We start from the raw sequence: 21,992 nt of genomic DNA, 5'->3' as shown, positions 1-21,992 counted from the left end.
GGGTGTGACTGAGAAAGGGACAAAGTTTTATTAGGGATTCTGCAGTTCAATTATACAGAGCTGGTTTAAAGGAGAGACATCAAGAAACTGGGCTGGGAACAAATCTCCTCTTGTAACAAACAGATCAGAAAATCAAATCTTTGTTTTCATGAAATTCAGATTTACTCAAATTACTTTTTCATTTTATTAAGGCTGGGTATTAAACTAATTAGCAAATTGTCGCTCTCCACATCAGGGGAGAGCTTTATTTTTAGCCCAGTAGCAGGGTTACGCCTCTCCTGCTGCAGGAGGGTGGCTGGAGAGGAGATGTGGGCACTGGCAGCTCCTGGCTGGTCTTGCCTGACCTTGAGCAATTAAGTTAACCTTTCAGGGGGATGGCTGAGCTGCAGCAGGGAGCAGAACTGCCTAATTGAGCCCAATTAGTGAGCAGGAGCTTTGCAAGTGGGGCTGTGCAGCACACCAAGCCTTGCTGCTGCCTCCCTTCCCCCTGCCTACCTGCCTGCTAACAAGCTCAGAGGGCTGGAGAAGGAGGGCGATGAGAGGAGGAGGATGGTGACTGCTTCACCTCCAGTGCTGCAAACCACCAGTCTGGAAGTGGCCATGGATGCCCCAGGTGCTCTGTCCTACTTCAGGCTCAGCCTCCTTTGTAAAATGGGGTTTGATGCAACATGAGGCACACAGGGGTTTAATAACAAAATAACCATAATCCTCCTGGCCTGGGGAATGGGTTTGAGGAGGAAGGCAGTGGCTTTCCCCCAGCACATTACCACACCTCATTTTTCTTCTGGAGTGGGAAATAAAAATCACCTGGGGGAGAAACAAAATAGAAGTCTGGGTTTTTTTTTTTCCCTTTACCTTTTTTTTTGCCTTCCAACCCCCCCAGCAGATTAAATTGCCAACCTGTCTTCCTCGAAAGTGGGCTTTAACAACTGCTGGTAATTAGGGGCGGGCTGTAATCCTGCCAGCCTCTTTAATCAGGAAGGAGCCTTTTCGATCTGCACTGCGGTGTTTTCCCATGTTTTGACAATAGCAAGTTAATGTGCAGCGAAGGGGGAGGCCATGGAGCTGGCAGGGAGGAGAGGGGGCAGGGCTGGGGTGCAGTGTGGGTGAAGGGAGCGTCCCCAGGGACAACCACTGTCCTCCCTGTCCCTGCGGTCCCTTTTGCCTTTGGGCTGGTCCCATCCCTGGGGGTGTGTGGTGTGTGCCTTGTTTGCAGGCAGCAGCCTCCCCTTGTCCCTGTGTCCCTCCCCCAGACCCACAGCAGCCCTGGGTGAAATGGGGGGGGTCATGGTGGTCTCCCCCTTCCCCTCAGCTCCCCCCACCTTCACGGAGACGCCGCCGCAGTACGTAGAGGCGAAGGAAGGCAGCAGCGTCACCCTGACCTGCATGGCGTTCGGCAACCCCAAGCCCATCGTCACCTGGCTGAAAGAGGGAGACCTTTTGGGTGCCAATGGCAAGTACCAGGTAGGTGGAGGCTGCTGTGGCGGCTCCTGGGCATCCCACCAGCAGGGAGGGTATGGATGGGACCATGGTGGTGACAGCTTCTCTGTGCCTGGAGCCAGACTTGCTTTCTCAGCACTTCTTCCACCCCCTGTCTCCCTGCTGAGCAGCAGCCTCGAATTCTGCCTGCCTTTGGCATTCAGGGCAGCCCCTTTCCCTGCTGTTCCTTGGGCACTCTCATCCTCAGCTGGGTCCTGGAGATGAGGTGGGGGCTGCAGCCTGGGGACGTGATGTGCCCAAGCGGGGATGGGTGCTGTGGAGCTGGAGCAGGGGGAGGGATTTGAGCAGGGAAGGCTTTGCTCCCCTCCAAGGACCCTTTTTGCATCCCAAAGGCTTTCGGGTAGAGATTCCCCCCTGAGCTGTAATTGGTAAATCAGGCATAGGAATCAGCACAGGCACTAATGAGAGTAATTAGGAATCATTTGTTACTAATTGAAATAGAAGGATGAGGCAGAATGAGATGGGGAAGGGGGGAAGCTTGGCTGGGAGCAGGGCTCCCTGTGTGTAGTGGGGCTGCTGCCCTTGGAGTGATGGTCCTTCTTCCCAAGAAGGAATTTGGCTGCTCCTGAGCTGGCCCTGTGAGGATGACAGTGGCTGAGCTGGGGTGTCCCCATTGTATCCCACCCCAGGAGTGGAACCAGTCCCTCGAGAGCAGGAGATGCTGTGGCAGGGCACCCTGCTCCTTGTGCAGTGCTAATGGCATTGGGGTGCTTGGCAGGAGTGGTTTGGAGCCTGCTGCCTGCCAGCCCTTCTGTGGGAGATGAAAATGTTGTGAAGGGTTATTTACTTATTTTATTTATGCTTTTTCCCTTCCCCTTGATGCTGAGCAGAGATGTGTGTGTTGGTTTATTAATACCCGACGCCTTGCAGAGCAGGGAAACCCGTTTCTCATCCGTCCCTGAAAGCAGAGGCAGCTGCCTGCCGTGGGAAGGGAGGAAGGGAGGGTGCTGAGCTGGGAGTGGGGCACACCTTCCCCAGGGGGCATCCCTGCTCAGGCTCCAGGGCTTCCTCTTGTCCCCAGGTGAGCGACGGGAGCCTGACGGTGCTGTCGGTGAGCCGGGAGGACAGGGGTGCCTACACCTGCCGGGCCTACAGCATCCAGGGAGAGGCTGTGCACACCACACGCCTGCTCGTGCAAGGTGAGATCAGCCACCCTGACCCCTCTGGCTCCTACACAGCCCTGGGGGGGTGGGATGGGGGGTGCTTCATGGGCCACAGGACAGCAGTGCCACCCTGTTGTGGCTCAAGCCCAGCCAGCATTGAAGCCCCACTTGGCCACTTGCTCACTCCCCCTCTCCACGCTTCCTGAAGGCTGGGGAAGAGAGCCAAGACTGAGGGATTAAGATAAGGACAAGTATAATAACTGAACTACAATGAAATATAATAATGGTAAGAAGAATAAAATAGTAATTAAGAGAAACAAAGCCCAAAGAAAAGATGAGTGATGCCCAATGCAATTGCTCACCACCCGCTGACTGATGCCTGAGCATAGACCTGCCTCTCCTGGCCAGCCCTCCCTGCTTTGTACACTGGGTGTGCAATAGCCCCTTGGCTACTTGGGGTCAGTCCCCCTGGCCATGTTCCCTCCCAGCTTCCTGTGCACAGCTGCCCTGTTTATAGGACAGAAGCATGCAGTTAATTGGGGCAGCAGCACAGTGGCTGTGCTGGGGAGCAGCCAGGCCCCGACGGCAGCTCGGTTTTGTTGGGGGAGAAGATTGAGGCTGTCACAAAGCGCCTCGTCACAGCGGCGATGCGTGGCAGGCCCGGGCTCCTCACTGCCTCTTGTATGAAATAAATCTTTAATTAGGTCAACAGCTACCAGCAGAGAGGAGCACAGGGTGTCCTCTGCTCTGCTTGTGCTGCGGTGGCGAGCTGGGGAACGCTCGCTGACAGCAGTTTGCTGTTTTCCCCCTGGATTGTTCCTGTGGGTGATGCAATCCTGGGACTGTGCTCGGGGTTAAGGGAGGTGGGAGCTTGTGTGCCCTGGGAGAAGCAGAGCAGTGCATCAAACCTGCAGAGAGTAGGGGAAAGGATTGAGGTTAACTGTGATCCTCAAGGTCAGCACCACCATCCTGTCATCCCTGCCCTGGAGCCCACCAAGCAGCTTCCAGTCAACTATGTTGGGATGGAGCTGAGTCTGAGCAACTAATTTAGGGAAACCTGTGGTGGTGGAGCTGATGTTTCTCTCTTCCCCCTTCCAGGACCTCCCTTCATCGTCTCCCCTCCAGAGAACATCACGGTCAACATCTCCCAGGATGCGCTCTTCACCTGCCAGGCCGAGGCGTACCCGGGGAACCTCACCTACCTGTGGTACTGGGAGGAGGAGAACGTCTACTTCAAGAAGTGAGTTGGCAGCTGGCAGGGAGCCACTTCCTCCTCCTCTGGCTCTCCCAGGTCATGCTGAGGCTGCCAACGAGGTGGGCATTACCCCTGCGTCTCCTCACGATCCTCCTGTCTTCCTCTGTGGCAGTGACCTGAAGCTCAGGGTGCGCATCCTGATCGACGGGACGTTGATCATTTTCCGTGTCAAGCCAGAGGATGCTGGAAAATACACCTGCATCCCCAGCAACAGCCTGGGCCGCTCGCCATCAGCCTCTGCCTACCTGACAGTGCAGTGTGAGTGTGGGCAGCGGGGCCTGATCCTGGGGGAGGGGGCTGGCATTGATAACACCCGACCCAGAGGCAGCTCCACAGGCTCTGCCATCCCAGTGTGGTACTCGGAGACTTTGCTTGATGTGACAGCAGCCTTTGGGTGAGCGCACAGTCATCCTCAGCAGAAGGCTGAGAGCATCCCCACGTGTGCTTGCAGGGTGTGGATAAGGAGAAAGCAAATATCCCGAGCATCCTGGGTAGTGCTGCTCAGCTGGCACCAGCGTCCCCCTTTGATACAAGCGGGTTTTGATTAGAGCATCTGTCCTCGTCAGCTGCATCGTGTCAGGCCAGGATACACCCATTGGGGGCTCTTGGGTCTCAACTACCTGCTTGGATGATTTTAGTATTTCTTATGGGGGCTTGTTGTGTTTTGCCTTGAGCTCAGTAGCTTTGTGTGTCTCGTTTCTCAGGCGGTAACTGATCTAAACAGGCGGAGGAGAAGGGGCTGTAGCAGGGAGGATCGCTTCCCACGCTTGTTCTCCGCGGCTCCCCGGGTGGTAATGGGGAGCGTGCCACCGGCGTCCCGTGGCACTCTGCAGTAATGGCCTCAATTGCTGCCGCTCACAATGGCAATATTGCTCTGCTGCAAAAGAACTGTAGCGGGGTTTATTTGCTAATGACAGACAGGCTCGAGCAAAGTGGGGCTTGGTTTTGAAGGCTGCCTTAGAGCTGCTGCCTGCAGCTGGTGTTGGTGAGCGTGAAACCCCGCGACGGCCGGGAGCTGCTCTGAGAAGGGCCGGGAGGTCTGATCCTTTCCCTCTGGGGATGGATTGAAGGGGCAGGGAGATGGTGTGACTGGTGCTGTGCCCAGGCACAGGTGCGATTCAGGCCTTGGATGTGCTTGACTGGGTGGCTCTTGGGAAAGCATACAGCTTCAGGGCATTAAATGTGCCCTGCTGCTAATCCAGGGCTGATAGCTGTTAAAAATAGCTCTAATGGCAGGAAAAATGGCCTTTGGACAAGCTGCAGTTCAGATGGCTTTGGCACAAGGAAGCGTGCTTGGCTTTTTGTGCCACAGACCCCTTTCCTCCAGAGCAAATCTCATCTGTTCCAGGGCTGATGCCTCGGGAGGGAGGCTTCGGATAGGGACAGGGCTCTGGGTCATCAGCGAGCTGGGCTGGCCCTCAGCCAGTGACCTAGTAGTGAAAGGCTCGATCCCATTACCCTCTCCCGCGCTGCTGGAGCCCTTGATTACATTTCCTAAGAGGTGGAGTGAAGTGGAGGGGGGCTAAAGCCCACTCCATATGCAGCACTGGGCAATCTGGGTTACGGTGCCGCTGCCGGAGACATGCGGTTCTGGGGTTACAACTCAGCAGGGAGCGAGCAGAGCTCCCAAACTCGGTAATGTTTGCCCTGAGAGAGCAGGGAAGAGAGGGGAAACCCTCATCCTCCATCCCTTCCTCTGAGACACCTCCCCTTCACCCTCAGCTTTGCATTTTGGCACCAGCAGCACAGGGATGCTGCGCCCTAAAAAACCCGGCTCGTCCCTTCTCGCAGCGTGAGCCCCGTCAGGATTTTCCCATAACCTCGTGTCTAGACAAGATTGTGGAAATACTCTCCTTATTAAAAGTAACTTCTCTCTTTTTTTTTTCTTCCTTTTCTTAAAAAGCTTCTTATTAAAGAAAGTCTAGCTTCTCTCCAACCCACTCGCACTTAATTAAAAAGCTCTTAGAAGCACTGTTAATGACACATCCTAGACTGGAGGATTGCGAGACGCCTCGCTGCGTGGGTGCTGCAGCATGGGGAGGGGAGTGGGGTGGGGGGTAGGTACTTTTATTTTTAAGCATTTTTACATCCTGTTGGAAAGGGTGGAGGTGGCTGATGCTCAAGGGTGACCCAGCCTCACTGAGGCACGATCTGTGAGTACGAGCAGACAGGAGGCGAAGGGCTCGTTGCTGCCAGGCCACGGATCCCTTCTCCCATCTCCCACAAGTTGTGGTTGGGGTGGTTTTAAGCCTCAGGTGTTGAAATGGCTTTTGTTACTGGGGTGTTGTGGAGTCTCCTTCTCTGGGGGTCTTTAAAACCCTACTGGACGTGTTCCTGTGTGACCTGATCTAGGTGGGACCTGCTTTGGCAGGGGGGTTGGACTGGATGATCTCTAAAGGTCCCTTCCAACCCCCACCATTCTGTGATTCTGTGAATCTGTGGGTGCAAAACCAGGCAGGGGGGCTTGCTGAGTGTGTACTGTACCTTACACATGTCCTCCAGTGTGATGGAGCAGCAGCTTGGGCTTCAGCAGAGTGCAGGTTGCTGTGGATGTGGGAGCAGGTGTATTTAATGTTTCTTCATGCCAGATATTGCAGCACATTTGTATGTGGCAAGCCTGGAGTTAACCCATGGGAGCCCGATGGTGTTTGGGTTAGGAATTCCTTATAAAAGCAATGTAGATGCTCTGAAGACAGGTGCTGGGGGAGAGATGGACTGTTTGCCTGTGCTGACGGGGTGCTGCTGCTCTCCCAGATCCTGCCCGTGTGGTGAACATGCCCCCCGTCATCTACGTTCCCATCGGGATCCACGGATACATCCGCTGCCCGGTCGAGGCAGAGCCCCCGGTCACGCTGGTCAAGTGGAACAAGGATGGACGGCCCCTACGAATTGAGAAGGTATGGAGCCTCCTGGGAGGGCCACGTTGGGACACAGAGGGGTTCAGACCTTCGTATCCCCTGCGAACACCCGTGAGCATCCCAGGCATCATGTGGGTGCAGCCTGCCAGGCGGGAGGGGAGCAGCCCCCTGGCTGGGCTGACGCTGCCTTTCCTTATCAGCTGTGGGAGAGGAGCCCGGGCTGTCTGCATCTCCCAGACCTGCTTCCCTCTAAAGTCACCTCCTCGCGACCCTGGCTTTGTTGAGTTTTCTTTTTGACTTCCAATGGCAACTGATGGTTAAAAGAGCCTTTTGACAAGCCTGTCTTCCTGTAATCATGGTTTGATACAGTCTGAGCAAGGATATGAGCCATTAAATATTTAAAGAGATCTCTCAGGATTTGAGATTATTTTCTGAAATATTAACAACCCAAAGCTTTAATGCCATTTAAACCTGTTGCTGCTGTGGCTTCCTGGTCCTTGGTGCCCTCAGCCCCTCGAGTGGAGTTGTCTCCTTGGTGCCATGGGGATGAGTTTTCCTTAGGGTGTGAGAGATTCTGGTGTTAGATCTTTTGGGCTGCTTGAAGAAGCCTGGCTGTGTGGAGGGAGGAGAGCAGCTGCAAGATGAGCCCACATGTCTTTGGATGCTGTCATCTTACCTGTGTTGCTTCTCTACAGGCAAGGAGATGCTGAGGATTGAGTTGGGCATCTCCCAGGGATGTGGCAACTGCCCTGGGCATAGATTTGGGGCTTGGCTGAGGGAAAAACAACGAGCTGTGGTGGGTGTAGGATAAATCAGCTCCCTCTTTCTCACTTATGCAGTATGCTGGCTGGAACCTGCTGGAAGATGGGTCGATCCGGATAGAGGAGGCAACCGAAGATGCTCTCGGCACTTACACCTGTGTGCCTTATAATGCCCTGGGTACGATGGGCCAGTCTCCCCCTGCCCGACTGGTACTGAAGGTAACTGCCCTGTTCAATCCTTGCTCTGCTGCCAGCGTGTTTGCCACGGGTAGCCATGTCTTCTCATGCCAAGAGGAGCTGCTGGGGCTGTGCTGGGCGCTGGAGTCTCAGGCCAGTCAGTGTGAGTGTGTGTGTGCTCCGTGGAGGTATCTCACACAGCCACTAGGCTTTTTTAACGTGGATTTCACAGCGTGTGTGGTGCTCATTCTGCCTTCCTGTTCAGCACAGCACTGCAGGGGTGGATGAGGTGGGGGTTTTATTTTCCATGCCACTTATTTGGTGGTTAATTCTGTGCAGAAGCTCAGGTTTTATTTTGCTTTCCTGAACACTTCTTTATGAAGAGAGCTCAAGAAGGGCTCTGTGCCTCTAAACTAATTTTCCACCTCTTCTACTCACTGTAGCAAAAACCTGTTGTCCTTTGCTCTGAGCTTTGTCTCTCCCTTACCTGGCCTGAGGAGGATGATTGTGGGCCCTCACAAGCACACTCCCTTGAGCAGCAAGGTGCATCTGTGTGCTTCTCACCGGGAAAGGCAAACCCTGAGTGCAGCTGGAAATACCCCATGGGAGCAGTGGCATGAGTTTGGGCACAGCCTGGGCTGCACTTGGTGTATGGTGAATTACAAGGCCCATGGTAGTTTGGGGAAACCAGTCCCTGGAATTGCCATTTTGTCAACAAAACACTGAGCCCTGCTGACCTGGCTGTGGGTTGGCTTTAATAAAGGGATGATTTGAGCTCTAGAGGTGCTCTGTGCGCTCTCGCTGCATGCAGAGCCCGAGGTGTGCCGGGCTCCCAGTGCTGTCCCCAGTGTGCCTGGGGTGGGAGCTGCTGCCTCTTCCTTCCCTCAACATCCCATTGCCTGTGCTGGGGAGCGATGGTGATTCATGGTGTCTCAGTGAGGTTCACATGATAACGCTTTGTGTACCACAGACACGCACATCTGCCAAGATGGCTGAAATCAGATTGATTGTGATGATGTGACGTGGGTGGGTTTTTTTCCTGTTTACCTACTTAAAACTCAAAGAAGATGCTCTGTTGCAGCGGCTCTTGAGAGAAAACTTCCCTCTGGGTGTATAATTTGGTGTACCACAGAGCCTCCTTAGCCCACGCTCTCCTCTGTGGCTCTCCTTGCAGTGCCTCAATCTTACCCCATCCGGTGATTCATTTGTTTTGGCAAGGGGCTGGTTTGGTGGTGAGAGTCAGCGTGGGTTGACGCTCCTTGCCTTTTCCCTTGGCTGCAGGACCCCCCCTATTTCACGGTGCTACCAGGCTGGGAGTACAGACAGGAGGCAGGGAGGGAGCTGTTGATTCCTTGCGCTGCTGCCGGAGACCCCTTTCCCATCATCGCCTGGAGAAAGGTACCCGGCCTGCCAGACAAATCTGCAGTGCCTTTGGCTTTTGGTGAATATTGCAGACAGAGAAGCCACACTCTGTCCCGGTAAGAACAAACTGCAGGTACAGCTGCTTCGCTTTGGGCTGAGCCACTGCCGTCCTGTCCCGCAGGTGGGTGGGGGAAGCCCGGCTCGGGGCCACCGAGTACGTTAATCCCATGAAAACCTCACGGCAGCATCTGCAAAGCTGAGTGCTGTGCCCCTTCCCCAGCCCCCCTCCTCTTCCTCACCCACAGGACAGCCTCCTCCTTGTCTGCCTGCGAGGTGGCTGCTGGCAGGACACCAACGTGGGCCTCCCACGGCAGGGAGTCTCTTGGCTGTGTTTTGGCAAGGGGCCGGAATGGTCAGCAGCTCCTTTGCCACCCCGTGACCTCGAAGACCCTGAGAAGAAGCTGTTTTAATGATGCTGGACTGGATATAATGATTTCAGGATGTCCCTTTCTGTAAAGCAGGGTGGGATCTAGTGTGGTGGCACAGCCTGGGAGCAACCAAGGTTTTCCAGTCCTTCCCTTTGCTTCCATCCTTCACTGCTCCTGTAGGAAAGCCATCGTGCAGAGGACCTCCTGGGTTCTTTGTCCTTCTGTCAGGATCTTCTCTCCAAGCCTCCTGTCCCCTACTTAGTGCTCCTGAGAGTGAGTGGAGTGCCTGTGTGGGCATGTCCTCAGTCCTTGTGTGGGGTGCTGGATCTCTTTGAGTTCCTTTCACCAGCACGAGGAGGACCACGACTCTCACAGGTTGCAACTGACCTACCTCAAACTTGTTTGCCACTTAGTCTTTTTCTCTATCTTATTTTTCTTTCTTCCCCCTCACCATTCTTATCCAGGTTTCTTTTCAACCTCTCTTATGCCTTCTGGTGGCATGTCATGACTCTGGGCTTATCCACCCCTGACTCCAGCTGGGACTGGCTTGGGCTGGGTTCAGTTTCCCAGTAGCAGATACAAGCTCCTTTGCTCAGCCCACCAGTGCTGGCCAGTCTCTTGAAGGGCTCCTGAAGACTTGGCTTTGGCACTGTTTTGGGACCCCACTGCTCCAGTTCACTTCCTCTGGTCATCCTGACATCAGGTCGGCACAGAGCCCTCTGTGAAGAACAGCTGAAGATGACTCAGCACAACGTGGGATTTGCACATGGTGTCTGATGGGCACAGACACGAGCTGTTACAAGATCCATCTTCCTGCTCAGCTTGAGAGCTCCCCAGCACCTCCACTCACGCCATCCTCCCGCGTCCCCGTGGGGCCCTTTGCTGCCTAAACCTCTGATGTGAAGGCTCCACCTCTGCCTGAGGCCGAGGGGCACTTTGGGCACCTCCTGGGGCACTCGGTGTCTTCCCCAGCCCTGGGAGGCTGTTGGCTGGGTTGCTCTGTGGCAGTTTCAGCTCTGGGTGCCGGAGGTCGAGCTCAGCGTCCACGCGAGCGCCGTGGGGTTTTCCTCTGGTGTGTGAGTGCTGAGCATCAGCCTCCCTGACACGATCCCTCTCGCGTTGCCCCGCCAGGTCCTCTCGAAAACGGGGGAAGCGGCTGCCTTGCCGCGACCGGAGAGACCGGATCCCTCGCTGGTGGCCGGCGGGATCCCCTGGGCCGTGCAGGTAGCTTAGTGACCCCGCTGCCGCCTCGCCCTGCCCCGCAACCCGCTGCTGAGTCGTGTTTCTTTCTCTCTTTGCCCGGCTTTTCCCCCCCACCCCGACCCCCTGCTCCTTGCCCAAGGTAGGGAAGCCCAGCAGGAGCAAGCACAACACGCTGCCCGGCGGCACCCTGCAGATCCGCTCCCTCGGCAAGGACGACCACGGCGAGTGGGAGTGTGTCGCCACCAACATTGTCGCGAGCATTACTGCCAGCACCCACCTCACCGTCGTAGGTACGGGCAGGGGGAGCCTGGGTCCTTGGGGATGGCTGTTAGGGTGGGAGGATCTGTGGAGAGTCTCCCAGGCAGTGTGTTGGCCAGGGAGGAGGTGGGGATGCTTGCCATGAGAAGCAGCGATTCTTGTCAATGTTATTTACTGGTGGAGCTGCCTTTTTCAGCACTGTTTCTCTGGCTGCCTGTGTGCACAGCTGTCATGCTGCTATTTCTAGCTGAAATTCCAGGTGGCTTTTGCTTGGTGCAAGAGGAGTCCCCTGGAATTGTGACTGGGAGCAGACACACACACACAGAATCACACATAGAATGGTGGGAGTTGGAAGGGCCCTGCAGAGCTCCTCCAGCCCAACCCCCTGCTACAGCAGGTTCCCCTTGCTCAGGGGGGCACAGGAACATGTCCAGGTGGGTTTGGGAACCTCATGAGAAGGAACCTCCACACCCTCCCTGGGCAGCCTGGGCCAGGGCTCCCTCACCTCAGCACCAAAGGAGCTTCTCCTTGTGTTTAAGTGGAACTTTTTGTGTTCCAGTTTGTGCCTGTTACCCCTTGTGCCGTCACTGGGCACCGCAGAAAAAAAGACTGACCACATCCTCTCAACACCCACCCTTTAGGTGTTTCTAAGTGTTGATGAGGTCCCCCCTCAGCCTTTTCCATGTTGAACAACCCCAGGTCCCGCAGCCTTTCCTCGTCACAGAGATGCTCCAGTCCCTTCATCATCTTGGTAGCCCTGCACTGGCCTCTCTCCAGCAGTTCCCTGTCCCTCTTGGGCTGGGGAGCCCACAAATGGACAGAGGACTCCACATGAGGCCTCACTGGGGCAGAGTAGAGGAGCAGGAGAACCTCTCTTGACCTGCTGCCCACGCTCTTCTTGATGCCTCCCCTTGCCTTTGCTGGCTGGTGTGTGTTCTCGCTCCCCTTTAACCCTTTCCTGTCCCTGCAGGCACAAGCCCTCACGCCCCGACCAGCGTGCACGTCGTGGTGGCCATGACCTCTGCCAACGTGTCCTGGGAGCCCGGCTACGACGGTGGATATGAGCAGACTTTCTCAGTTTGGTACGGCCCTCTGTGAGTCATCCCGGCATGCTTTGCTCTCTGCTTCTTTTCCTTCCTAGCCGACCCGAGCTTCGAGCAGCTGGGGGTGGGGAGGAGGAGGAGGAGGGTGGGGAGGGCGACGTGCCTGGCTCTGTGCATTACAGGGCTGAGCACCCGTTTGGGAGCCTCGGAGAGATGGGTGGTGGTGGGATGATGTGGTTGCTGTGTTTCCTCTCCCTTCTGTGCTAGCCAGTAGCTCAGTCTGCCCCAGCAGATTTTACTCTGCTTGTGTTACAAGGGAGACACTTTGCATTTGTGTAACTTTGCCTCTGGCATCTAATTTCAAGATAAACTGTTTATGAAGCTTAACAGCTAGGGAGAGGATGGAAAATGCAACCTTTATAGAGCACGTCCTGGAAGAGCTGTGACTAAGCAGAAATGATCTCTCCCTGCTCTGTGGCTCCCTGGAGGTGGTTAAATCCTGGCTGTGAGCTCATGACCAGGCACTGTGAGCTTCTGGATGGGTCTGGGGCCTCGTGGAGCTGTAGTCCCATCCCTTCTGTGCCAGCCTGCACTACCTGACACTCAAAGCCAGTGGGTGCATCCAGCCTTCCCCTGGGGCAAGGGAGGGCAAGACATAGCTGCAGCAAGTTTCCTCTGGACTCTGCACTTGCTCTTGTGTTCCTCTTCTGAAGAGCTGTCCTTGGAAACGTGGAGGGGGTGATGCCTTCTCTTCCCAGGCCTGGGCTGGGGTTCTTCAGCCTTTCTTCTTGCTCTCTCATTCCTACTTTGCCTTAATTTGCCCTGTTGGAGACTGTTGATAGGGTGGAGATAGGGTAGACGCTGCTTGTAATGATTTCTGCCCTGCTCCTGAGGGCTGGGCTGGACAGTCTCTTGAGAGATGCAAAGGAGGAGGAATGGAGGGAGGAGAGAGGTAAAAGGAGGGAGCAGTGCTGACCTTACTCTGATGAAAATGTCCTTGGGAAGGAGTGGTTAAACCTCTCTGCTCTGGAGACATGTTGGCTCACCTTGGAGGGAGCTGGCAGCAGCTGCTTGCCAGGTTTGTGTCTCCTCAAGGCTCTTCCTGAGTCCACGTTGGGGAGAGCAGCCAAGCAGCAGGGAAGGTGTTTGCATCAAGCTTGCCTTGGGGACCTGGGGCAGGGGCCACCTCAGCATCCCACCTGCATGTGGGCTTTGCCTCAGCGAGGGTGGTCTCCCATCCTGGGGGGGGAAAAGAGTGCTGCATTTACCCTCTCCTCAGCCCCTTGCCCTTGTGTGCCTTAATCTTGCAGGAAAACCCCCTGGTTGGCTCTTGCTGCTCTGATGGGGGGATCCTGAGAGCTGCAGTGCCACCTGGAGCTGCGGGCCAGCAGCTCTCCCGTGCAGCCACACTGCAGATGCATGGCTCTCTGCCCACTTGCTTCTTCCCACAGCTTGCTGCTGCTTCTCTTGCCTCACCTTTTGCTCCCTTTGCAGCGGCATTATTTGTCTTTGCTCCATTTTTTTAACTTCCTACTTGATGGAAGTGGCCACAGATCTGTCCATTTCTCTATGCAGAATAGATCTTTCCCAGATCCTCTGCAGACACCACCAAACCTGCAGCTGAGGGCTGTCATGTCTTACAGCATCTCCCTAACATGAGCACTGATGCTCTTGTTGGCATTGTGGTGCATTAGGCCATGGAGCTCCTTCACTGTGGTGCTTCCTGGCAGCGTTATAGCTCGGGGAAGTGGCTGCATGCTCAGGTGTGTTGAGGACATGCTGGGATGGCTCTGGGAGGGTTTTCCACCCTGGCTTTGTGGGTTAGACCTCAACAGAAAGGCTGTGTCCTGTGCTCCCTGCTGTACTGGCAAACCCAGAGTTATGGCCTGGGCTTGTGCTGGCAGCCTCTGACTTGTGCAAATATGGCAAAAAGAGGTGATTTAGTGAAATGCCTCCTGTGGGATTGCATGTAAAGGGCTACAGCGGAGGGAAAACTTGGCTCTGGCTGTAAGAGCTGTCGAGGTATAAATGGGAAAAGGGCCCAGATGGGGCCTGGCTCCAACTGTCCCCTTTGCAGTACTCTCCAGAGTAAAAATGTGCCAGCTTCTGCTTCAGCCCATGGGAATCTGATGGAGATACCCTCAGAGCGGGGCCATGGGCACTGCTGTTGTCCCTGGCCCTGCTCAAAGGGTGCAAGTGGTGCGTGGCAGAGGGGAGGGCTGGTGGCAGTGCCTGTCTGAGCTGGGGGATGCTGGTGTGGCACAATGAGATGGTGCCTTGTGCCAGGCAGCCCTCGTGTGCCCTGTCCCCAAGCCAGCTCTTGGGTGGCCAGTGGCTGCCCCCGTCCATCCACATCGCTGCTGCCAAACCAAACCATTGCTCGGGAAAGCTCCATTCTCGCTTGAGAAGTTAATGCTGCCTCTTCATCCTCCACCTTCCCTGAGGATGCTCCCTTCTCTCTCTTGGCAGGATGAAAAGAGCCCAGTTTGGCCCCCACGACTGGCTGTCTCTCCCTGTGCCAGCTGGTTCCAGTTGGCTGGTGGTGGATACCTTGGAACCAGAGACTGCATACCAGTTCAGTGTCTTGGCTCAGAACAAGCTGGGTACCAGCTCCTTCAGTGAGGTGGTCACTGTGAACACTCTAGGTAGGTCCTCCATGGGCACAGGCGAAGAGAGGGAAGGGATTTGGGAGCTTTATGGGGAGAAGTAGCCCTTTGCCTTTGTCTGTGTGTCCTATCTACCGGGGACAGAGATAGTGATCAGCAGTAGCAGCGCCCAGCCATGTAGAAGATGGTTTGTGGAAGGTTCTGGGTGAGGCTTGTAGACTTTGCTGGATGCACAAGGCTCTTGAAAGCTTGTCCTAAGAGACAGCATGGAAGAGCTGAACCAGTCACCTTTCAGATCTTCCTCAAGTTCATCTGGGGTTGGGAGGTACTAATAGAGCACAACGTCCCTTGCACGTTGTGCAGCTCAGAGCAAGCGAACCACACAAGAAGCTTCTCACTGGTGCCTGCCTTGGGGCTGTCGTGGGTCAAGGCAGCAGGAAGCAGGAGGTTTTCTAACCCTGTGCCCTTTTTCTTGGAGTCACTACATAGTTAGTCCTTTGCTTTTTGGAAAGCCACTTTTGTACCTGTGAGATAAAGGAGCGCATGCTCGAGACGTGCCCCAAACTCCTGGAAGGTGGGACCCGCCGCTGCCACGGTGGCACGTGTGGGAGAATGTCTTCTCAAAGGTACCCCTGTCCCATCCTCTCTGTCTCCAGCATTCCCTGTAACAACTCCAGAACCTCTGGTGTTGGTTACCCCACCGAGGTGCCTAACAGCCAACCGGACACAGCAAGGCGTCCTCCTGTCGTGGCTTCCTCCCGCCAACCACAGCTTCCCCATCGACCGCTACATCATGGAGTTCCGCGTGGCGGAGAGGTGGGAGATCTTGGACGATGGCATCCTGGGCACCGAGAGCGAGTTCTTCGCCAAGGACTTGTCCCAGGTGAGCAGAGGCTTCCCACGCCCTGCCTCTGGCGTTGTGCTGTCTGCTGCAGCTCTGGGGAAGCTTTGGTGCTGTGTTCTTAGAGGAGCTGAGCGAGGTTGGAGGCTGCTGAGAGGGACCTGATGGATGTGTTTGATGTTTCAGGACACCTGGTACGAGTTCCGGGTCCTGGCAGTCATGCAGGATCTCATCAGCGAACCCAGCAACGTTGCTGGCGTGTCCAGCACAGGTATGGGCTAGTTCCTTCTCCTACCCCGAGCTATAGGAGCATCTCTGCTTCTCCAGGTGCTTAAGCTCATGCCCGGCATCATTGCCTCAGTCCTCCCCATGCAGCACATCTCTCCTCTGCAGGGTGCTCTGAGAACAAAGCTGCGACCGGGCACTGTGCTGCTTGGCAATGGGAATGAAAGGTGTAGGGAGGGAAACGTAGCACTGCAGTGCAGAGTCCCAGGGGAAAAGCAACTGCAGACTGCAACATGCTGCAGCTCACTCACGCAGCTCGGAGGATGCTCCTTTAGCAAGGGACAAGCAAGGGCAGTGGTTGTGGCGGGGAAGGAGGAGATGGGGATGCTGGGAGGATCCTGCTCTTTTTTTTCTGGCTCTCTGGGAGAAGCGGAGGAGCCACCCAGCTCTGCTTTGTGCAGGAATGCAGCGATCTCTCTCTGCCCCCAAGTGGTGCCTGCTGGCTGTGGAGAGCAGAGCCTGCTCTTCCTCCTCTCACATCCTTTTATGTGACTGCGTTTTGGTAGCTGCCCTCTCAGGCTTAGAGCTGTGGCTCCCAGGAACCCTGGTGCCTGCAAGGTTGGCATCTGCAAATGGCTAGTGAAGTGTCACAAGGGGTTGCAGCCCAGTTTTCCTTGAAAAGCTGGCGTGAAGCATTGAGAAAGAGGATCAAATGCCTTCTGCTGCTGCAGCTCATGCTGCAGTGGGTTACAGGGCCAGGAGACAGCTGCAGGTTTGACACCTCTGTGTGTATTTGTACATAAAGGTGTATTTGTGTGGCATGGAGGCTTCTTCCCCTGTCCATCAGCTAAGGCAAAAGTGGTTATCTGGTGTGAGGTCTCTAAATGCCTTGGCAGTGGCCTGCAGCAGCACTGGCTGCTCTGCCCAGGCGGGCTGGCTTGGAAGCAGGGTCTTGGCTTAAAGATTATCGCTCTTGATTCCAGTTGCTTTCATGCCGTGGTACGTCTGTGGGGGAGGCAGGAGGCAGGAGTGTGTGCATGACACCTAATTGTACTGCTTTTTTACCCCCTCCAGACGTATTCCCTCAGCCTGACCTGACAGATGAGGGTCTAGCCCGCCCAGTGCTGGCTGGCATCGTTGCCACCATCTGCTTCCTGGCTGCTGCCATCCTCTTCAGCACACTCGCCGCCTGCTTCGTCAACAAGCAACGCAAACGCAAGCTCAAGCGCAAGAAAGGTGAGCTTGCCCCTCGTGTGATTCCTCCCTTCCCTCCCTCCTTGCCTGCACCTCCTCGTTTCTCCTCCCTTGGCTGTGTTGTGGTGGTAACCTTCTTCCCTGTCTGTCTCTTCTTCCGTCCGTGCGCGTCCCCAGGTGAAGCCCTGACTTCCTCCCTCGGCTGAGCCCGAAAGCGCCCGTGGTCGGGAGCGGGAGAGGCAGGGTGGGTGAAGAGGCAACACACAAACTAGCCTGGGATTTCCGAGGGAGCTCTCTCGTGTGGTGATAACTCCTAGAGCTTGGGGGTTTAGGGCTGGGGTGTCCTCTGGGCCAGAGATGCAGGGGAGGGACCGCTCACCTCCTCGAGGTCCCCCCCTGGAGCCGGGCAGTGCCCGACAGCAGCACTAGGCTTAGAGGAGACCCCGCAAAGGAGACCCTGCTCTTCTGCTTCCCAAAAGCTGGGGCTGCAGCTGCTGGGGAAGAGCAGCCCATAGGGAAAAGGGCGACTGGGGAGCTGGAGAGGGCAGGGTAATCGGCTCCTCCTCTCTCGGGCAGGAGCCTGTGACGGGAGCTGTTTGTTGTCAGCAACCATTAAAGCACTGGAGCAATGAAACCTTGGCCTCTTGTTGAGTGTCTTTTGTTGTCTTGATGTTGAGTTGGTCTTGTCCCTGTCGTGTTGCGCCTCCTTAGCGTTCTCTCTTCTTTCCCCTTTTTATTCTCTTCCAGACCCTCCTCTCTCGATAACTCACTGCAGGAAGAGTTTGGAGTCCCCGTAAGTATCTGAGATGTGGCACCAGGCTGTGGGTCTTCAAGGTGCCTCCTTCCTACACTTGTTGCAAGGCTCAAATGGAAACGTCTGACCATGTTTGGTTGCTTCTGACGAGTTGTTTTGGGTGTTCCCTGAACCTGTGGGAACACAACAGTTCACAAGAAACAAAGGGGCTTTGGAGCAGAAAGCAGCAGGGACAAACACAGCGAACTTGAAGCTGAGAGATGACTCCGTTGGATCTGGGGACAGTAACTAAAGCTGGAGTTGACTGGTGGGACAGCTTGAAGGGATTCCTTAGGAGAAGGGCTAGCCCGCTGCGAGCTCACTGTAGTTTGGGTCGTTCTCTCTTGGCTCTGTCTTGGGAAATTCAGAGTCTTACACTTGTGTCTTTTCCCATGAAGAATTGCCCTGCTGAAGCCTCTTTCCACACGTGCCCAAAGGTGGTGGATCGTGGTGCCACAGTAGCCAAAGCTCCTTGCAGAGCCTGTCAAAAGCATGTGTAGCTGCTAAATGGTGGGAGCATCTTCCTGAAGTGAGCACAAGAGTCTGTGAAGGTTGCAGAATGTCCTGGTGCTGGTGGATCTTCTTCTTGCACTTTTTGTTTGGTTCATTCACTGCACTGAAATAACTATGCCTGCACTGTCTCTGTTGGATCTGCAGCCTTTTGCCTTTCAATCCTGTTTGTCCGAGGCTCTCTGGATAGGGATGAGTGAACTATGCTGATGTTGTCTGCCTTTTGAGGCTCTCAGCGTTGAGAATGGGAGAAAATGTTGGGCTGAAATGATTTATCAGCGTCTCCGAGTGAGATGCTGAGCTCTGTGGGAGGGGACGTTTGCCTGATGTCCCTGCTCTTGGGGGCTCTCCTGGGTGTGGATAGCTCAGGTGAACGTAGGAAGCCTTTGAAGTGAGCTCTGGACCCGTCTCATGTCCCACTGGGGCTGCAAAGCTTGTTGCCGGGCATTGGTGTGAGCTGTGTGCCCCGGAGGGGACGCTGAACGTCCCAAGGGGTGATGTGTGCTGCTGCTGGTCCCCTGGCCTGTGCCACGGCCAGGTGAGGCTATGCCATCCTGATTTCCCCCAGCGTTTCCTCTTTCGAGAGCACTTGGTTTTCTGGATCTGGCCAGTAGGTTCTGGGCGAGAAGAGCTCCTTTCTCCTCCGGGTGACCGTCCCCTCTCTCGGTTTTTCTCCCCTGTGGTCCAGGTTGTCTTCCGGCAAGGTGAGTCCCGAGAGCATCCGCACGCTCCGTCCCCCCTCGGAGTCCTCTGACGACCAGGGCCCGCAGGCCAAGCGGATGCTGAGCCCCACCAAGGAGAAGGAGCTCTCTCTTTACAAGAAGACCAAGCGAGCCATCAGCAGCAAGAAGTACAGCGTCTCCAAGGCGGAGGCCGAAGCCGAGGCCACCACCCCCATCGAGCTCATCAGCCGCGGGCCGGATGGCCGCTTCGTCATGGACCCGGCGGAGATGGAGCCCTCGCTGAAGACACGGCGCATCGAGGGCTTCCCCTTCGTGGAGGAGACGGACATGTACCCCGAGTTCAGGCAGTCGGACGAGGAGAACGATGACCCCGTCGTCCCCGCCTCCGTCACTGCCCTGAAAGCCCAGCTCACCCCTCTCTCCTCCAGCCAAGAGTCCTACCTTCAGCCACCAGCATACAGCCCCCGATTCCACCGGGCGCTGGAGGGTCCCGGCGCCCTGCAGGCCACCGGCCAGGCCCGCCCGCCGGCCCCCCGGGCTTTCCACCACCAGTTCTACGGTTACCTCAGCAGCAGCAGCCCCGGGGAGGTGGACCCGCCGCCCTTCTACATGCCAGAAGTCAGCCCGCTGAGCTCGGTCATGTCCTCCCCGCCGCTGCCCCCCGAGGGGCCCTTCGGACACCCCACCATCCCCGAGGAGAACGGGGAGAACGCCTCCAACAGCACGCTGCCCCTGGCCCAGACCCCCACGGGGGGCCGGTCCCCCGAGCCCTGGGGTAGGGCCGAGTTCCCCTTCGGCGGCCTGGAGCCGGCCCCCGCGCCGTTCCCCCACCAGCTCCAGCCCTGCGAGGCGGCCGAGGGCTCCCAGCCCACGGGCTGCCTTCCTCGGGGGCCGCCTCCCTCCTCCCTCCAGGTGGTCCCCGCGTCCTACCCGGGCATCTTGCCCCTGGAGGCACCAAAGAGCTGGACCGGCAAGTCACCCGGCAGGGGCCAACCCTCCGTGCCCACCACCACCAAGTGGCAGGACAAACCTATGCAACCCATGGGATGTCAAGGGCAGCTAAGACATACCAGCCAAGGTATGGGCATACCCGTGTTGCCTTACCACGAACCGTCCGAGCCCGTTGGCCCCAGCGGCACAAGCACATTCAGCCTGGACACCAGGTGGTACGAGCCCCAACCCCGACCTCGGCCCAGCCCTCGGCAGGTCAGGAGGGCTGAGCCCAGTTTACATCAGGTGGTGCTACAACCTTCGAGGCTTTCTCCTCTGACCCAAAGCCCCCTCAGCTCCCGCAACAGCTCCCCGGAGCTGACCGCCCGCGCCCGGCCGCGGCCGGGCCTCATCCAGCAGGCAGAGGTGTCGGAGATCACCCTGCAGCCCCCCGCCGCGGTCAGCTTCTCACGCAAGTCCACGCCGCCCTCGTCGACGGGATCCCCCGCGCCCAGCAGCCGGGGAGACAGCCCCAGCTACCGACCTACCACCGCCTTCACCTCCCTGGCCACTGCCTACTCCGGCTCCCAGGGCTCCTCCCTGCCCGTGGACACCATGGATGTTTTCGGAGACATCCCCTCTCCCAGGAGGGCCGGCGAGGAGATTCTCCAACCGGAGCCGACATCCACCACGGTAGCCGCCACGGGGTAAGTGTGTGAGCCCCATGGTGCCCTCCCCCTAATCCACCTCCTCCCCGGCCTCCCCTCCTGGCTTCCCCCCCACCCTGCCTCACCCGCTCCCTCTGAGTCCCGCCCCGCCATCGCCATCCCAACTCGTAGGGTCTCTCTGGGCGTGCTGCAGCATCCCTTTTGGAGACGGTGTCCCGCGGGCTTTGCTAGGCAGAGGCCCGGTGCCGCGGGTTGCATGGCCGCTGCCCGAGAGCTGGCTTTTAGGCAGGCGGCCTTCCCAGCTCCCTTACGGCGACCCGAGAGCGCTGTGGCTCGGGCTACCTGGCCTCTCGCGTAGGTAAGTGTCCTGGTATCACTGGCAGTTGTTTCCTCTTTTAGCTGCTGGCTCTTGGCTTTCTTCGAACGTTAGGGCCGCCGCCGCCGCGCCTCTGTCTTCCTCCTCTTCCTTCCCGCGGAGTCTAGAGAGCTTTAATGCATGACAGAAACAGCTATCACGGTCACCGCCCCCACCTGCAAAAGGGATGCTGCAGCCCCAGGACGCGGGCAGGGAGAGACCGAGGACTTAGCCACACCAAGCAGCATGTCAGGAGAGGAGGAAAAAGTAGAGATAAAACTAAGCCCAGCGGAGATCGGGAGGCTGCCGGCACGCTCAGATCCTGCCCCAAAGAGGGATGTGGCTGCACTAGACAGTAGCGGCTGGTTTTCCAGGTACCAGGGTTGCTCCAGGCAAACAGCGTCTCTCTCTTTCTCTCCTCTCTCTCTCTCTGTATTTCTCCTCTCTCCCTCCGTCTCTCACAGCACCTTAGACCCCGTAGCTGTGCTTTCGTCCCATCCTTTCGTCTCGCTTCATTTCGGCTTGGTGTGTGGCGGGGTCGAATCTCCCCCCCCGGTCTCTGGCAGAGAGGAGCCGGGGGGCCGGGGCGCGTGGCCCCGCAGAGCCGGCACGGTGCTCGTAGGAGGCGTTTGGAGCCGAGGCGTGTGCGTGTGTGTGTGTTTGTGTGTGTCGGGGAGGGGGGAGGCAGCGTTTCACCCCGCAGCGCCCTCCGCATTTCACTCCCGCCCTCTGGTACCTGGAAGCGTTATGGCCTTAGCAAACCCCTCCTGGGGTGGGGGTGCGCAGGTGGGAAGGAAAAGAGGGCTCAGGGGAGGGGAAGAGGAGCTTGAACGAGCCCGAAACAGCTTCTGCGTGCCTCTGGCAAACACGGCTACGGAGCGATGCAGTCAGGCACGTAGCGCAGGCCCGCGTCTCCCAGCCAGGGCGCCCCGAGGAGACCCAGCTCCAGGGCAGGTCCGTCTCAGAGCAGCACTGTTGTCCGTGCTTTTACGCAGTGTTATCCATTCGCTTCGTTGGTTATTCGTTTCCGTTTCTTCTTTTCCTTTCTCTTCTGTTTCTTTCCCCCTTTTCTTCTCCAGCCTCGTTTTTGGTTGTGTTTCGGTTTGGTTTCTTTCCCTCCTTTGTTCCTTTGGAGTTGTTGACGTGCTGATGTGTTGCGGAGCTCGGCTCCTTGCGGGTGTTGATAACTGCTTTGTTTTTGATTAATCTCAGCTATCTGGGCAGTGTTGTCGAGACAAG

The 21,992-nt window shown here is 56.7% G+C and overlaps 1 protein-coding gene across 1 annotated transcript in view; it reads left to right on the top strand.

The window, feature by feature from the left end:
• Window positions 1–21,992, top strand: part of IGSF9B (immunoglobulin superfamily member 9B) — a 39,065-nt gene that overhangs the window by 9,070 nt on the left and 8,003 nt on the right. Inside the window, exons 4-18 of the mRNA XM_062014205.1 lie at window positions 1,313–1,464; window positions 2,522–2,639; window positions 3,702–3,843; window positions 3,971–4,116; window positions 6,613–6,755; window positions 7,556–7,696; window positions 8,936–9,052; window positions 10,787–10,937; window positions 11,876–11,987; window positions 14,418–14,593; window positions 15,211–15,437; window positions 15,582–15,666; window positions 16,695–16,856; window positions 17,562–17,607; window positions 18,806–20,437. Of these exons, the coding sequence (XP_061870189.1) occupies window positions 1,313–1,464; window positions 2,522–2,639; window positions 3,702–3,843; window positions 3,971–4,116; window positions 6,613–6,755; window positions 7,556–7,696; window positions 8,936–9,052; window positions 10,787–10,937; window positions 11,876–11,987; window positions 14,418–14,593; window positions 15,211–15,437; window positions 15,582–15,666; window positions 16,695–16,856; window positions 17,562–17,607; window positions 18,806–20,437 (3,550 nt within the window). The remainder of the gene's footprint in view (window positions 1–1,312; window positions 1,465–2,521; window positions 2,640–3,701; window positions 3,844–3,970; window positions 4,117–6,612; window positions 6,756–7,555; window positions 7,697–8,935; window positions 9,053–10,786; window positions 10,938–11,875; window positions 11,988–14,417; window positions 14,594–15,210; window positions 15,438–15,581; window positions 15,667–16,694; window positions 16,857–17,561; window positions 17,608–18,805; window positions 20,438–21,992) is intronic.

Source organism: Colius striatus, chromosome 23 (assembly GCF_028858725.1).
Source record: "Colius striatus isolate bColStr4 chromosome 23, bColStr4.1.hap1, whole genome shotgun sequence".
NCBI lineage: Eukaryota > Metazoa > Chordata > Aves > Coliiformes > Coliidae > Colius > Colius striatus.
Note: the sequence above shows the minus strand (reverse complement) of the source record. Positions and strands in the feature narration are given on the sequence as shown.